Below are 16780 nucleotides of genomic sequence, written 5' to 3' on the forward strand. Positions count from 1 at the left end.
CTATGTACATCCTGTAATCAGGAAAATAATTCTTTTAAAGAAAGTCGTCTCTGACCCCTAATATTTCCAGTATTCCATTGCCCCAGAACTCATTAACTGGACACTACTGCTGTAGCATTTTATGATCATTCTGAGAAACTAAAGCTTACGTTTCCCTTGCAAACTGTTTTTCACTCAAGAAATGGGGAAATTAAAGTGTTAGCTAAATGGAAAGGGAATATTTGAAGTTCTTAGTAAAATCCCTCTTTCAACCATCCTTGATGACTTTAGACGTATATATATATATATCTATATATATATAGATATATATATATAGATATATATATATATGTAATCTCAAGCAAGTGATAGTCTAATTATAGATCAGTCTTATGTATTCATTAAAGCGAATCTCCCAAGGACTTTACCAGGAAATACTTAACTGACTTTGAATCCTTGGATGTAATTTAAAATAATAAAGCTCCATTTATTTTTAAATACTCTATGATTCTGACTAATTTCCAACTGACCTGCCCTCAATCTGTTCAAATTAGGGACATTTGATTACCTTTTAAAAAGTGGATTGCTAAAAATATAGGTGATGAGGCAATTTAAATAAACACAGCAGAACAATAGCTGAAGTAGAGAAAAGTGAAGGGAAAGAGGTCTATATTCTCAAGTAATTTTTAACTAAGAAAGATTAAGACAAATATTTGCTTTATAATTATATTCAAAGCAAGTCATGGATTATTTAAAAGAGAACATAATTATTTTTCACTAGAATTATTTTTTAAATTAATTTAATTATTTTACCTTTTTTTTTTCCTGGTAGTCTGCATTAGCATTAGCCTTTAACATAAGCAACGAATCTAGAAGATCCATAGATACGTAGCCCTCCATCTTCACATCTTCATATGCCCTGCTACCCCCAGTTTTCTGAAGAGACCAAAAATTACTGTCCCCATTACAGGAAAATGTCAGAACCAAAGACTTTGTCCTCTCAGGAAACTCTACATATAACATATATAGTTTCACAGCGCTTTATCCACAATTGTACAATCCCAACAGCTCTGAGAACTGATAGGATTAAGCATAAATTAGTGGCAAACTAGTTTGGTGGCAAAAACAGCCACCAAAAAAAAACACTCTGAAGCTATTTCTAGTCTTTATTTCTCTCATTTAGTGTGAATATCCATATGTTTTACTATCAAAAGCGCTGGTATATTTGATTGTGGGTTCTATGCCAGCACCAGTTCCTGGGGTGGCGTGGGTATTTTACATAATATAAAAGATATGTACTGTACGTCATTTCTAACAATGCAAAATGTTAAATTCTGAAATGCATCTGGCCCCAAGGCTTTGGAGACCACTACCTTTTCAAGAGCACCTCTTCTTTCCCTGTCTGCTCCTTCTCTCCCACCACAGCCTTGTCTCTGCCCCCACACCAGTAGGGTCAGCCTATCTGGGAGAGATTGGGTGACACAAATACCTTAATGCGTGCTGATGACTCAGGCCCCCTCCCAAGTACACACACACCATCCCACCCTTTCTGCGGGGCTTCGTGTATCCTTTCGGTGCTTTACTTTCTTTTAAAGACATCCGTTTTCCATCGAGCTTCAGCACACAAGCCTGCGTGGGCAGGTCTCATGTGTGAGAGTGGGCTTGTGTGTGTTTTGTCCGGAAGGTGTGAGGAGGACATCAACGAGTGTGAGCGGGAAGAGTGTGAGAACGGGGGCTCCTGCATCAACGTGTTTGGCTCCTTCCTGTGTAACTGCACGGCGGGCTTCGTGGGCCAGTACTGCGGGCTGCGCCCCGTGGTGGTGCCCAACATCCAGGCCGGCCACTCCTACGTGGGGAAGGAGGAGCTCATTGGCGTCGCTGTGGTCCTCTTCGTCATCTTCGTCTTGCTGGTCCTCTTCATCGTCTTTCGCAAGAAGGTCTTCCGCAAGAACTACTCCCGCAACAACATCACGCTCGTGCAGGACCCGGCCACCGCCGCCCTGCTCAACAAAAGCAACGGCATCCCGTTCCGGAACCTGCGGGGTAGCGGGGACGGCCGCAACGTCTACCAAGAGGTGGGACCCCCGCAGGTCCCCGTGCGCCCCATGGCCTACACCCCGTGCTTCCAGAGCGACTCCAGGAGCAACCTGGATAAGATCGTGGACAGCCTGGGAGGCGAGCACCAAGAGATGACCACTTTTCACCCTGAGTCACCACGCATCCTGACAGCCCGGAGGGGTGTGGTCGTGTGCAGTGTGGCCCCCAATCTCCCCACCGTGTCACCCTGCCGCTCTGACTGCGATTCCATCCGGAAGAATGGCTGGGAGGCAGGAACTGAAAGTGAGTAGGAAGTAGTAGTGTGTCCTTACTTACTCCACTGCTGTTTACCTGGGAGCTGCAGGCATGGAAGAAGGGAGTTTGGGGATGGAGAGAGAACCTACAGGGACAAAGCATTCATTATGACATGTTCTGGCACTGGGTGTTCACATATCAGCCCTGAACAATTGCTCTGGTTCTTCTCCTCATTTACAGATGAGGAAAATGAGGCTCAGAGAGCATCATAAGGTGCCCATGGCCACACAGCTAATAAGAGAAGTAAAAGTAGTTACTAGTGAAAGTGAATAAGAGGTACTCCAATTCAGAGCTTCAGACTCTAAAACCCTGTTCTTCTCACAACAGCACACCATTGGCGATACAGCAAGCAGTGTAGCTACATAAATGATTTACAGAAAGTGTGCTCTCGAAGGTCAGAAGAAGAGAGTATTCCCGTTCTGATAGAATGAAGACTTGAGGGGAGCAGAGGGATTTGAGTTGGACCATGGTGGATTAAAGGCCTGGGGAAGGAGGGCATTCCACGTAAGGGGGCCTGCGTGATCAGAAGTAAAACAGGTCATTCTGTTTGACTGGAATGCAAGGTCCATGAAACAAGAGCGTGAAGCACAGACAGGAAAATTGGTCCAGGCCACATGTTGGTGTTTCCCATTCCTTTGGCCTCATGCAGCAGTATTCTAAGCACAGGGAAAAGCCACAGGTGCAAAGGCCCTGGGGTGGGAAAGACCTTCGCATGTTGAAGAACATGGAGGAGGTCAATGTAGTTGGAGCCTGCCAAGCACCAGGGGGAGTGGGTGCATTTTAACAGCAAGGCTAGTGAGGTTTTTAAGCAGGGGAATGCCATAATCTAATTTACATTTTTAAAAAATGGCTCCGTTCCTTGGAGAAGAGACTAAACAGGACCCAAGAGGGAAGAAAGCAGAGAGACTAATTAGATGGCCTCTATGAACATCTAGGTGAGAGATGGTGATTGTTTTCCCTGCCCTAACGTCAGTCAGGATAAAACTAAGACAAACTATTCTAACCTGTGACCTTTCATTTGACTCAGGCCAAATGGCTTTATAGTCAAACAGCAGAAACATCCTGGGAGGCAGGAGTTGCCACAGGCAGGGATTACACGATTATAGTACTATATCATAGTACTATAGGGTAAAGGGTATGGGGGAGAGAGAGGTTTCAAACAACGTTAAAAATCATATACAGGTGAGGCGATAATGGGTGTCTTCATGGAGGAAGAGGGTATTCCTACTAGTATCTTTAAGCATGAGTAAGATTTTGGTAGGAAACTATTGGAGAGGGCCTTCCAGAAGCAGGAAGTATCTGAATCAGTGGATAGGACACGTGAGGGCTATCTGGCTCTGTTGTTCAGGAGAAAGGTGAGGCTAGAGGTGAAAGTTTGGACACCTGCATGCAGCATAGTTGAATCTCTAAGAGGGTAAACTCACCGAGGGAGCGGGAACAGAGAGAGAAGGATCAAACTGAGCCTCCAAAAGAACCTCAGACATGCCTCTATGTTGGAGGTGGGCAGAGGGGAGAGGCCAGGAAGGAGACAGTGCGTGCCAACAGAGAGAGAACAAAGAAAGAGGAAAGGGCAGCCATGCAGAAACCAGCACTATCAGTGAAGTCAGCAGGGTTGAGTACTGTAAAACTGTCAAGGAGGACACAGGCTAAAATATGTATTGCACTTGACATCTAGGAAATTCTTCGTGATCTCAAGGGAGTTTCAGTGAGTTATCAAGACAGAATCCAGAATGCAGGGTGCAGGACAAAGAGATTTAGTGAGAAAACAGAGGCATCAGAGAAACATAAAAAGTCATCAGTGCAGTGTGGGGATCACCTTAAATCCAAATAAGTTGCCTAAGGGCAAGTAACTAGTAAGAGGAGGTATGAGGATTGAAACCTGGGTCCTCAGGGTTCAAAGCCTGTGCTCGTGCCAGCACTGCCCTCGGAAGCGGAAGTGTTAGCCGAAAGGAGGGAGAGGGATATAAGAGGACGAGGATCTCTTAACAGAGGAGGGTCTCTCTTCTAGTGCCTCCCCACCTGTTCTATCTGCTGACTCTGACTTTCTGGAGACACATTTATGTTTTGAGTAGATGCCTTTGGACTTGAACCATAAATATACTGCCTCTCAAATCATCTGTAGAGTTAGAGTTTACGAAAGCCTTGCCAATCCACTAGCTAAAGGAAAGGCTCTTTTTTATTTAACCACGAAAAAAGGGAGTTTGAATACATGGAGGAGTGGAGAAAGGACTTTTATGCCCAACACTATATTCACCAGGGTAGATCATTTGTCATTTCCTTCTTTGTGTTCAGGGCTAAGCCGAGCGCCCACCTCGTGCTTTTCCAAGGCACACCTTCATATTTTCTGTGGTGTGGTTGTTGGGAGGTGAATTTCTCCCGGATGTCTCTCTCCACTTATGTCAGTTGTTTATCCAACTCATCATTTTGCTGTGGCTTCAGCATCTGACGGCAGATGCAGCCACAGTGCCTACTCCTGACATCACCCTTTGTGGAAGAAACAGTGATTTCTCCAGCCGCGAACCGGAACGAGTCTTCCCTGAATCACAAGTCACTGTTTCTTTGTACCATCATGTTACGTGATGATTTGAAGCTGTTCCTGGTGATCATTTTCCTCCACCTATTTCATAATGTGACAGCTTTATTTCCAGAATCTACCTCAGGCCAAAACTCGCATGTCCCCCCAAAGTATTATTGGGTTTTTATTGAATACTTTTCCTTTTTTGTTAAGCAAGGCAGTTAGCTGGCGATACAATCTCTAGGCAACTAATCCATTTTTCACTTGACAATTTCAAGATATGAGTTATTTTTATTGCTTCCTTTAGTACATCAAATAAAAAAGTAGTGAGAGAGAGAGAGAGAGAGAGAGAGAGAGAGAGAGAGAGAGAGAGAGAGAGGTATGTTCAGACAGCAAAGAGGAAGGAAGAGTGTGGATAAGAGCACGTCTACACCGCTGACGGCCCTCTTACTAGAGTGCAGAATGTTCCCAAACATGATGTGACACTGCCCTCTAGAAGGCAGCGCTGAGAACTCCACTCGCTCCCCAGAGATGCAAGTTAGGATAAATGTAATGGCATTCTTGCCTATAAAATATTTATACCCCTATTTTAAAAGTAATCTCATTTAACCTGGTGTTGACACCACATCGGTTCATGTAAATGATTTAAATTAACTCTGAATGGCAAAGAGTAACCCAGCCACTTCATCCTCGTTTCACTCTTCACTCAGGCTTCACTTTGAGGAGGGAACAGCTACTTTCCACTGTCAGCCCTTTGGAAGCTCATTTACCAGGGGTTAAGGGTTTTGAATCCATAATGTAAATCACTTGATTGACAGACAGACCTTTGCCCCCAGTGGCACAATCAATTTTCTATTGTGGAGCTAAATTATTTTCTCTGAGAAAATGAAAGAGCTCCAAGTAGTGAACCCTGGGGTTGGCAGGGCTGAAAATATGCACAAGGTAACCAGTGTCATTTCTGCTTGTTGTCTGGCTGGCCACGAAGACAAAGGAGTTGATGACCCGGGAGAAGTGACCTGCTTTGCAGGCAGTAATAAAGGCAGCAACTCTGAAGTTCAGTCCCTGAGCTCCTTCCAGTCGGATTCTGGTGATGACAATGGTAAGAAGTCATGTACTTATCCTCCTGGGGTGGGTTCTGCTTCCTGTGCTGGCAATCGGTAGTTGAGAGGAAGGCGATGTGACCCGTTTTATTTCCTGATCTGTTCATGGGCTGTTGAGTGTGTTCACCAGCTTTTCAGTTGACTCCATGATTGGGTGTCATTGCTGAAAGAGCACCCATTGAGCTATTACAGCAGTAAGAGGGCCCAGGGATCTGTGTCAGAGGTTGACAGAGGTCCCCTGGACCTCCAGTCATATGTCCTTTTTGATTTGGTTCATGACGGAACTCTCTCATCCGAAATGATACTCTCTAGTAATCAATGTGATTTCTTTCTTTTATTTTTAAATTTTCCTAATCATTATCTCTTTGCTGTCCAACCTCCACATCATTAGAAATTAGTTCAGAGGCAAGATCTCCTCCCCCCGCAGGTCCCGCCGAATCTCTTTGCCATAGAAGTGGCATCTTCATTCAGTTGAATCTCCTTTGATCATTTGGGGTCCTGGGCCTTTGGAAAATCTATTGAATACTATGGATCAGCTCCTTCGAAAAATGCACATACACCCAAAATGTTGCATGCAATTCCATGTGGTTTATGGACCTTGTTGACATTCCAAAACTGCTACCTCTACCTCATGTGAACTTATGTTTATGAAGAGGTTGCTGGACTGGGTTTTCAGAGCTGAGGGATTAGCTCTGGAGGATGGGTTGGTCTCCTGAGGGCAGGGGAGGATAGTAGAAATGGTCATAAACAGCAAGAACTCACTATGTGGTGAACGAAGAATAATTTCCAATAGTCATCCACAGAGAGTTAGCCTTACCTTATATCATTTTCCCATTTATAAGCAACTGGAAAAATTGAATATTTATTAATTCATGTAATCATTCAACCTATAAATCCTTGCTGAGTTTCTCCTGTGTGCTGAAACCAGTGCTGGGCATTTTGTATCCAGAAGTACAAAATGAAAACAGGATAGTCTTTGGCCTCCAGGTAAATACAAGCACAGGTGAGCTCTAAGGCCATAGAAGCAATCTTGGAAGTAAAATAGACTACTTCTACCACCACCACCCCCAAATCTCTTCCACCCCAGTACATGGCTCTCCTGAGAGTTGCAGAAGCCTCAGTGTATCTGACTGCCGGGATAACAAACCACATAAGGGTGGATTTCTTCTGACCATTTTAAGGTCAGGGCCACACTTGCAGATCTGTTTGCCTTGATGCTCATTCCTTTCCTTATCCCCAACCAGAAGAAAAGCTGTCGCTGGTTTGCGTTTTATAGAGAAGCAGCCAGCCGAGAATAGATGGTTTCCAAACTCCAGGCAGCAGTTCCAGCCATAATACCTGGTAGACTATTCTCATGGACTCTGCTGTATATGCCCTTAAAGTCTCACACATGCTTCACATTCTGGGTTTGTCCTCACTAAAGCAGGCCGTGTTAGGAGTTTTCAGTAAATTAGTTTTAAACCTGGTCACCTCTCCACAAGGTGCTGGTATCAGGTGTTAAGTCTACTCATATAGAGCACAGAAATCTCCTTCCCAGGTTCTATTTCAGAGGCCAAACACTGACGTCGGTCTACACTTTACTGGTGGAAGCTGGGCCTTGGGTCATTCTAGGCTATCAGTGGCATCGTGTTGAGTGTGAAGCCATCAGTCCTGCAAACGTTATCCTCCATTATGACAATTGGTTAGGAGCAGCATATCTGACCAACAAAGAATTCACTTCAGGAACAGTGAGGTCTTCCTGAAGAGGCTTTGGGAGTTACTAATGAGAAATTAGCATGAGCTTGATGAGCCATTGTCTGCCTAGGTTGATTTCACTGGGCCATGAAGTGTGAATTTATGATTCAGCAATCCCTGTCAATCGTGCCTTTCAGGAGGACGTCCCCAGCTTTGCTGCCATTTTCCTTCTGTTCCAAGAATCCTGGGACCTCCTAGATAAAAGTGCCCACTAGAACTCTGCCTAATAGACTGTGGAAAGACTTTGGGTGTTTGCATGCGGCAGCTTTGTTGTTGCTACTTGTTGTTAAGAAAAGTTAATGTATGTTTAAAATACATAACTAACTTGAAGCTGTTCTTCCCTTCCCTCCTTTCTTCTTTTCCTGGCCACAAGCATCCATAGTGACTGTCATTCAGCTTGTCAACAATGTAGTTGACACTATAGAGAATGAAGGTATTTACTTTTTTCTTCCATAGCATTTCTTTGTGTAAAGAGTTATCCTCTTGGAAATATTGCTTCTTGTTATTTTGAACTAGGGGTAATTTTAATCAGCTGGCAACAGAGGGGGCAGTAAACAGGTGATTTCAAAATGACCTTGAATGTTTCTCCAGGGATTGGAGTGAATTTTAAAATTTGGGGAAAACAATTAGTTCATATTTTTTTAGTATGTGGGGTACTACTGTTTTTATAAAAATTCTCCCAAGAGAAGAGGACCCAATTAGTTGGAATCCAGATTAATACTAAATTCATTCTTATAGTCAACATGTATTCATTGAGCACCTACTATGACCTGAGAATAATGAAGAAATCATTCAAAGCTACAATATAATGGGGACTGATTTCAATCAGATGACTTATGTTAGTGACTTCATACAATTAGGGCCTAGTGTAAATGGGATTATCTTTTTATTTCCAAAATAACAATGGGGAGAAAAGGCAGCACATTTTTTTGTCATCTAAAATGTTCTCTTTTACCCTCTTTACATGGCTTGGATTGTCAGTTTTACTTCTTACTTTGTATTTAAACAGTGTCTGTCATGGATCAAGGACAGAACTACAACCGAGGTGACTCTGCCACGCCCCCAGCATAACATTTTCCTTATGTGTATTGAATTGCTGAGTTCGTTCTTACCCTGTCCCTCTTCCTCCATACTTTCTGAGTTTCTTTAATTTGAATTTTGCATGTTCCAGGTGTCTTGTGAGCTTGGTATTGGAGGTGAAAGCCCTGCCCGCATCCCTCCCCCAGCCACTCCCCCATGCGTGCAATTCATCCATTTGTGTGCACATCTCCCCGCCTTCCGTGGTCCACAGTGTGGCTGATGCATCTCTCTCTGCGAGCATGTTGTCAGCCTGGCTCTGCATTTAGTATATGGATAGGAAGTGAAAATGGGGGAAGGGAGTTCTAGAGCTGTGTTTCCTAAGTACGCCCTTGCTGGTCATCTCTTATGGCATGGCTGAGCGTAAGCCTCTGCACCACCCAGGCACCATCTCTCAGAGCTGCCATCGCCTTGTCCTTGTGGTCCCAGGACCAGAGCATGGCTGGCCCCTGATCAGCCCTTGTAAGGAGCATGCACGTGACTTGGCTTCTTCGGGTCTCTTGGATGATCATTGCATGCCAGGCCCCTTATCTGCCCTTTCCAAGCCCTACCCCAACTCCATCCTAGCGGAAATTAACTGTCACGGCGTTTCTCTCACAGCCTATCACTGGGACACCTCTGACTGGATGCCGGGGGCCCGCCTGTCGGACATAGAGGAGATGCCCAACTATGAGAACCAAGAGGGAGGGTCTGCACACCGGGGCAGCACACGGGAGTTGGAGAGCGATTACTACCTGGGCGGCTATGACATTGACAGCGAGTACCCGCCCCCTCATGAAGAGGAGTTCTTGAGTCAGGACCAGCTGCCCCCTCCGCTGCCCGAGGACTTCCCGGACCAATATGAGGCCCTGCCGCCCTCCCAGCCTGCCTCCCTGGCCAGCACACTGAGCCCAGACTGCAGGAGAAGGCCCCAGTTCCATCCCAGCCAGTACCTGCCTCCACACCCATTCCCCAATGAAACGGATTTGGTGGGTCCGCCTACCGGCTGTGAGTTTAGTACTTTTGCCGTGAACATGAACCAGGGGACAGAGACAGCAGGCCCAGCAGACAGTGTGTCTTCATCCTTGCACAATTCCAGAGGCACCTCATCCCCGGATGTATCAGCAAACTGCGGCTTTAATGATTCCGAAGTAGCCATGAGTGACTACGAGAGCGTGGGAGAGCTCAGCCTCGCCAGCCTTCACATTCCCTTTATGGAGACTCAGCACCAGACCCAAGTCTAGAGAATGCACCTCAAGTGCTTTGCACTGTTTGTTACAGAAAAGTGGAAGGAACTGGCTGGGGTTGTGTCTCTGGGGATCATGTGTTGAGCGAGAAGGAAATGCAGTATTTTCCACTAGGAACTTCATCACACGTCACGCTGTTTCCAGCAAGCTTGACTCCAGCTGGGAGAAAAGGAAAGGCTCAGAAATTGTTTCTGAGCAGTGACTGATAGCGCTGGCAGTAGGTACCTGCGTTCATGACGAAGAACGTGCACCCAGTTCTTAAAGGGGCAATAAATTTCACCCATTAGGTTACCCAGTCGCTCTTATAAGGCTTTGTGCAGTATTGTGCCCTGGAAAGTGTTGCAACATCAGTCCTTGCAGTATTAATAACTGGCAACAAGCAAAGAGGCATGTAATTTTGAGCCAGTGGGCGGGGGGGCGGGGAATGAAAATACCAATAATGATTGTTGGAAAAGTTAGACTCTTAGGCAAAAGAAGAGAGAGACAAATATTATTAAACAAGAAAATGGGCTGAAGCCTTTAAAAATCAATTTTATTTTTCTTTTAGAAGCTGCCCGATTTTCAGCTATAAAATTAGATTTAGGCAACATGTTTAGTATGCTTAGTTATTTTTGTTTGTTTGTGTTAAGCATCCAATATAATATAGTTGGATTTTATGATCTTTGAGAAGGTATAATGACGAGGAACATGAGGACATGTGGGTTCCACTTTGTGGGCTAAGGAGGTTAACATTGTTCAAACATGAGAAAGAATGTGATGATCTGTTTTTGTGTTTTCCAGTAAACATTCCTGGTTGTAACTACAATTTTAACTTTACTGCAGAAATTGACCTTTGTTCTGAGAATCAGGAAATTAAAAAAAAAAAGTAATATTTTGGTACTTTGTTCTCTAGAATGAGATAGATATTTAGCAGTTTACGCAGAATTCACAAATTTAGGTGGGCGGGGAAGAAAATGTAACACTTTCAAAGTTTTCAACCTGATAATCACAATTCTTGATAATGCAGATGAAATCAGTCTTGTTCTAAATTGTAGCATCATCACTATAAACGCAATTACATTTTTTTTTTAAAAAAAAGAAAAAGGTAGACTAGTTCTTGTGCATAAATTATAATGGTGTGTGTGTCTGGGCCTGTGTACAGATATGTGCTTGCACTCAATAAGGCTGCTCTTGAGAAAGCTAACGTGAAAGTTTTAGGACATGGACCGTATAGAAAATCCTGCCAGTGAGGCAGATCTTTCAATTTCTCTAATCTCTATGTTAGAGAAACACCAAATGCCATATTTTACTCTGGTTCAGTTAACTTTATTTTGGTACTGCCATTTATATTAACTTAAAACAAAACTGAGCTTTTTAGAAAACAGTATTTTGTTATAATTTTCCAGAACTACTCTTATTTGAAAACTGTGTAATGTTTAATTACACCCTGGGGTTCTCTTCCCACCTGACATCTGGACTTTGGCCATGAGTTTCCAAAACTGGCAGGGGAATCATTCCACTGGAAATACAATAACTCAATACTCGAAGCTTAAAGTTAATAAGTTCAGTGACTTTCCTCTTTTGCTTCGATCAGATTATGGCTGCGTGTGCAGTGGCCGTGGTAAATAAATGCATATTTGCACTATCTGCTTAATGAGCAAATCTCTGTGTCCACAGTTTCCGATGACATATGGCATTGATGTGTAATTGTGCTGTCCTGAGTCTGTGTACCATCTACTCAGACATATTTTTAGTTGTTTCAATTGTGTTTAATCCACTTCTTTGTACGAGTCAGTGTTTCTGAAGTTTGTTGTAAAAAAAAATTCCTTTTCATTCTCAAGCTTCCTGAGTACATGGATACACTTCACAGATTTTTCAGCTTTTCTCCTCTCCCTGTCTCTTGGTTGGACCTACTCATGGAAGCATTATCTGCACGGTGGTCTTGAAATAAATGAATTTCACTAAGGCTGCTTTGGAGAATAAAATCTTTGGCATTTTTCTTATGTAAGCACATTTGCAAGAATCATTGAGAAAATGACAAACTAATGGTCTAGAATAGAATCACTGCTACACTTTTAATAATGCAATGACATAAAAATCATCAAAGTAAAACCAACAATTCATTTCTTGCCCCCAGGAAATATTAGAATGAGATTAATGCCAGTGAGTCACTACTGCTTACACAGCATCTCCTCCAGGGAGGATGCCTGACTGGCACAGTAATGAAGGAATAAATAGATCTAATGGGGCTGTGAATTCACCCAAGAAAATTGTGTCCACCCTTTGCTCTGACCTATATAAAAAGACCTCTTTCTTCAGGATATTTACCCCTGTTTTTCTGCAGAATAGCTCTGCAGCTAAGTGTATACCAGATAAGCATGTGTTATGTTTTGACTCATGACCTTTAAACAACTATCGTTTCACTTTCTGGAAAATCAGACTTTCTTTTAGATAATGAACTGGTTTTCAGTCAGGCCAAGATGGAACTAGGTGGGATTTTGAAGAGCTGGAAGGGTCCTTAAGATCTGTTTTTCCAACTCTCTTATCTTATAAAACAGGAATCATGCCCAGAGAGGGGAAGGTACTTACCCAAGCTCACACAGGAAGTTAAATGGCTGAACAGGGATTAGCCATTGGTCATTTATTTGACCAATATTCTTCCTATATAACGTTGTTCACCAATAAATTGCCTTGGGTATGGCATCTGCCTGCTTTTGCTAGGGCTTCTGAATTCCTACAATTTCTGCTTTGGAATTGTAGAAATCATGTGGATATTGTAGAAATCATCTGGACTTTGTCCATGAGTTTCCAAAATTGACAGGGGAATCATTCCACTGAAAATACAATTTCTCAATACTCGAAGCTTGTATTTCCTAGCTTCGTGTTTTCTCTAGCAGCCCTCCAGGAAGGGTGCAGTTACAGAATTCACACATTTCTTTGAACAATTATCACAATGCTGCTTTTGCCAAATGAATGTTTTCTAAAATGAGGATGGAATGATAATTACAGAATGGAACCCAGACCAGTCAATAATTACGGTGAAACTTTGTTTATAATATTATCTACTGCGTGTATTTTTGTTTTTCTTTTCCCCCTGCCACTTCTGGCATTTATTCTTACCCCCTCCACTGTGATGAACCATGTGGAAAATATTTAAGCCAATTAGTGTCTTTCCCTTTTTTCTAAAGTGTATATGCCACGTCCGGAAGCCATTTTCTATAGCCTGTTGTAGGCACTTTACTTGTATTGCACACATTCTGGTTAAGTTGATAGTAGCTGATCTGTTAATGTTTGTTATATGGTAAGCAGAAGCTCTGGGGCACTACAAGATGAATAAATAAGTGTTTATTCGATTTCTCATATGAGCATTTTGCTGCTGAGTTCCATTCCATGCCAGCTGTCCATGTACTCATGCCCTGACCATTTATGAAATGCCATTGTAGAAGACTTAATAATATGAATAGGTCAAGTCCGTGCTTTTGAGGTTTGCCCTATCGGAGAATCAGTGTGAAGGCATGGAAAGAGAATTTATGATGCATCCCTGGGACTTCCCTTAGGAATCACTAGCGAGGCCTGGAAAAAAGGCAGGTAAGAGATACATACCATCACCCGACCCCTAGTTACTTCCCACCTCTACCCACTACTCCCAATAATGCTGTGTCTACATAATCAAAGTCAGGGGAATTGGGACAAGAGATGACAAAATAAATCATTTACCATCCAGAAAATACTTTCATGTGAGATAATTTAGGAAGACCTAGGATTCATTTTGCATTGGTTGCCCAGATAATTGTCTGTTTTTTTCACACTGCTGCCCTCCGAGTACACATATATTGACAAAGTGATTAGGCTTTTATGTTTTATGTTTTTAGCTTCAAACCATGGGAAATGGGGATCTGAAAAGGCATTTCTTCAGTATCATAATTTTGTGAAAAGGTGATTATGTGTTTTTCCTTGTTTTTGTCCTACAACATTCAACCGCACATTATTCTGGTAAAGGTCCACAATGTCTTTAAGCTCTTGGTTATATAATGGTAGGGTTTAAAGTCACCATTTGTGGGTTTGGCATCAGTTAATATTTAGTCAACTGGCAAGTAGATAAGAAAAGAATAAGATTTTCTTTAACTTATGGAATAATGAAAAGCAATAATTACAGTTATGTAATATTACGCAAAGGCCATAATAAGTCTCTTCCAGTGTTTAGGATACACTAGAGAACCATATAGTCATTTGGAGCGTGTTTGGACCCATTAGTATGTACTGTAGACGCTTCCAGCGAACAAATACCTGAATTGCTACTATTATATTCACCAATTTTATGAGCCCATACTACTGCATTTCGGGAAGTGACAAATGTGTTCGGAAATGGAAGCAGTTCTTTTTAAGCACTGTACCAGAGAGATTGTCATGTAAATTTACCTGTTGCAAACAGGCTGGTTTGTACAAGATGTATGTTTTGGTGTTTAAAATGTTTATAAAATTGTATATAATGGTTCCAATTTTCCAAGCTTTTGTAGATACTGTATTTGATGCCTATCAGGATGCTTTAATTTGGGGGGGTCGAATACAATTCTAAGTCATCCATGCTGTTGGTCTGCAAACTTTAAGGGTAACTACACACATCTACAAAAAGGATTTGAAATTTGAAAATGGGTTTTTTCTTATCATTGCAAAATGTACTGTAACCTTTGTTTGGTTCTACTGTTTTCATTTAACTTTCTCTGTTTTCGAGAAAATGTTCTGATTGACATTTTTTTAAATGAGTGTGTTTTGCCCATTTACTAAGTACCTGGTACCTATGCCACTTCTGATTCAGAATGAAGCATATCTAATCTCCTCACACATGTGCACTCACCTAAATTTGCACACATACATCATACACCAAACCTTATGCAAAGGGGAAAGCTAACACTTAAAGTGAATCTTGTCCCTTATGGCAGTGGATTGTTTCTGCATATATTGCTGTTGGCAGTATTCAGTCTGATGTTCTTTTTTCTAAAAAAAATGAAAGAAAAAAAAAAAACAAGAAAAGACAGCCAAAACAAAAACCCAACAGTGTACAGGTTTATAACTTACAAAATTTAATGGTTAAAACAAGTTTTCAAGTAAAAAGAAAAAAATGAAATTAGCAATTGTGTGGACTCTTCTTAACTCTTTCCTTTTATTTATTTTCAGCTATTACTCACATGGCACTTAGGCAATCATCTTACCTCCGGAAAGACTTCCACTGGTTCTGCTGTACACGCATTGGAGTCTTAGGCAGCTTCTTACTGGGCACATACCCTGTGGGGTTTTCTCCCCAATGAAAATGAAAACAGTGCTGGAGACTAGGACAAATGAAGGTCATCAAGTCCCACCTCTGCAGAAATTTCTTCCACACACAACTCCACTCCTTCAAGGCAGCCTTTCCCGTACTCCTCTCCTTAAGAAGATAAAAATAATAATCCAGAAGTTTGAGACATAATTAGCACTTGAGTTTTCCTTCAAAAAGTTCTAGAAAATGTTCTACATAGAGTGACAGAGTATATACAGTAGGAGAAGCTGGGGGGAAGGACAAATTGATCTTCTAGAGAAGAAGTGACATCACAAGAAGTTAGCTTGAGATCAGGAAGAACTCCAAAAGGGGCAGGGCACCCTCTGCCTTGCCTTGGTGAGGGAGGGCCAGAACCTACCATGAAAACAACCCTGTCTGAGAGCCAGCAGCAGGAAGGGCCCTCAGAGCCCACTGACCACCACTAGAGTGGGCGCTGCCTGCAATGGCAGCAAAACTCCCCTGCCCCACCCTGCCCAGGATCCTGGAGTCACTCCCTACACAATGGTCTCTGGGTAGGCATTTGATATCTCCTTATGTAAAATCCTTACTGTGCTGACAGAATTCAGTGTGCTGCAATTCTCTGGTCACTTGTCCATCCCCACAGTGCTATTCAGATAAATGCTCAACAACCAGGTAAAAGAGGGGGGAGCACCGATTTGTTGCATTTGCCAATTTTCGTGATATAAATACTTACATTGTGGCTGATTTCAAGCTGCAAAGTACTGGGAAGCAGCTCACCAAAGTCCCGAGTCTTACAGTCAACTCTTGCAAGCCAGTATGAGCCACCTCCATTGTACTACTGCCCGCCCCACCGAGACCATAAACTACTTGAGTTGTGTATTCATTGTCTTTGTTTCCCAGATTCCCAGTACAATACTGGCCCTCATTAAATGTTTTTGATTGAAAAATTAATCAATGATGTCTCCAGCTAAATCCCCCTAACCTCATCAATCCTTACTCATTGTGCTGAATTTACTAACTGCAGTGAGAAGAATTTCAAGAGAGGCAAGGATTAAAAATGCTAGAAATCACCTGCTTTTTAACTCGACACTATGGTGATGTTCATAAATTTAGCACCAGGAAAATATTCTTGTCTCTGTCTCTCATACCCTTAGCAGAAAGGGAATTAGTTTAAATCTCCTTCCATACCTCAAAAATGGTAGCTCAGCCCAGAAATGTCAATTAAGAAATAATGTTAAAAAAAAAAAAAAAAGAAATAATGTTGACCTGTCGGGGGAAGGGGAAAAGATTTTCTATATCTATAGTCATTCTCTGCTGGTCCTTTGAAATAAAAGGGCTGGTTCCAAGCTTGGAAATAGGTCTCTGTGGAAAGGTTACTTTCTTTTTCTGTGCCTGTGTCAGTCCCCAAGACCACTCCCAGGTTTGACGAGTCCTTAGGAGGACACAGGACCCGGGTTATGCCATGTTTCCCCAAAAATAAGACCTAGCCAGACCATCAGCTCTAGTACGTCTTTTGGAGCAAAAATTAATATAAGACCTGGTC

At 42.5% G+C, this 16780-nt stretch overlaps 1 protein-coding gene across 6 annotated transcripts in view; it reads left to right on the plus strand.

Annotated features, from left to right (window-relative positions):
- Positions 1-15081, plus strand: part of FAT3 (FAT atypical cadherin 3) — a 635533-nt gene extending 620452 nt beyond the window's left edge. For 4 of the 6 annotated variants that reach the window (XM_081062135.1, XM_081062140.1, XM_081062136.1 and 1 more), the window contains 5 exons: positions 1664-2319; positions 5832-5945; positions 8054-8113; positions 8690-8725; positions 9358-15081. In XM_081062135.1, coding sequence (XP_080918261.1) covers positions 1664-2319; positions 5832-5945; positions 8054-8113; positions 8690-8725; positions 9358-9980 — 1489 coding nt within the window. In that variant the 3' untranslated portion in view covers positions 9981-15081. The remainder of the gene's footprint in view (positions 1-1663; positions 2320-5831; positions 5946-8053; positions 8114-8689; positions 8726-9357) is intronic. The other 2 variants (XM_081062137.1, XM_081062138.1) reach the window with 1 other exon arrangement.
- Positions 15082-16780: the final 1699 nt, after the last annotated feature.

Source organism: Rhinolophus hipposideros (genome assembly GCF_964194185.1).
Source record: "Rhinolophus hipposideros genome assembly, chromosome: 10".
Lineage (NCBI taxonomy): Eukaryota > Metazoa > Chordata > Mammalia > Chiroptera > Rhinolophidae > Rhinolophus > Rhinolophus hipposideros.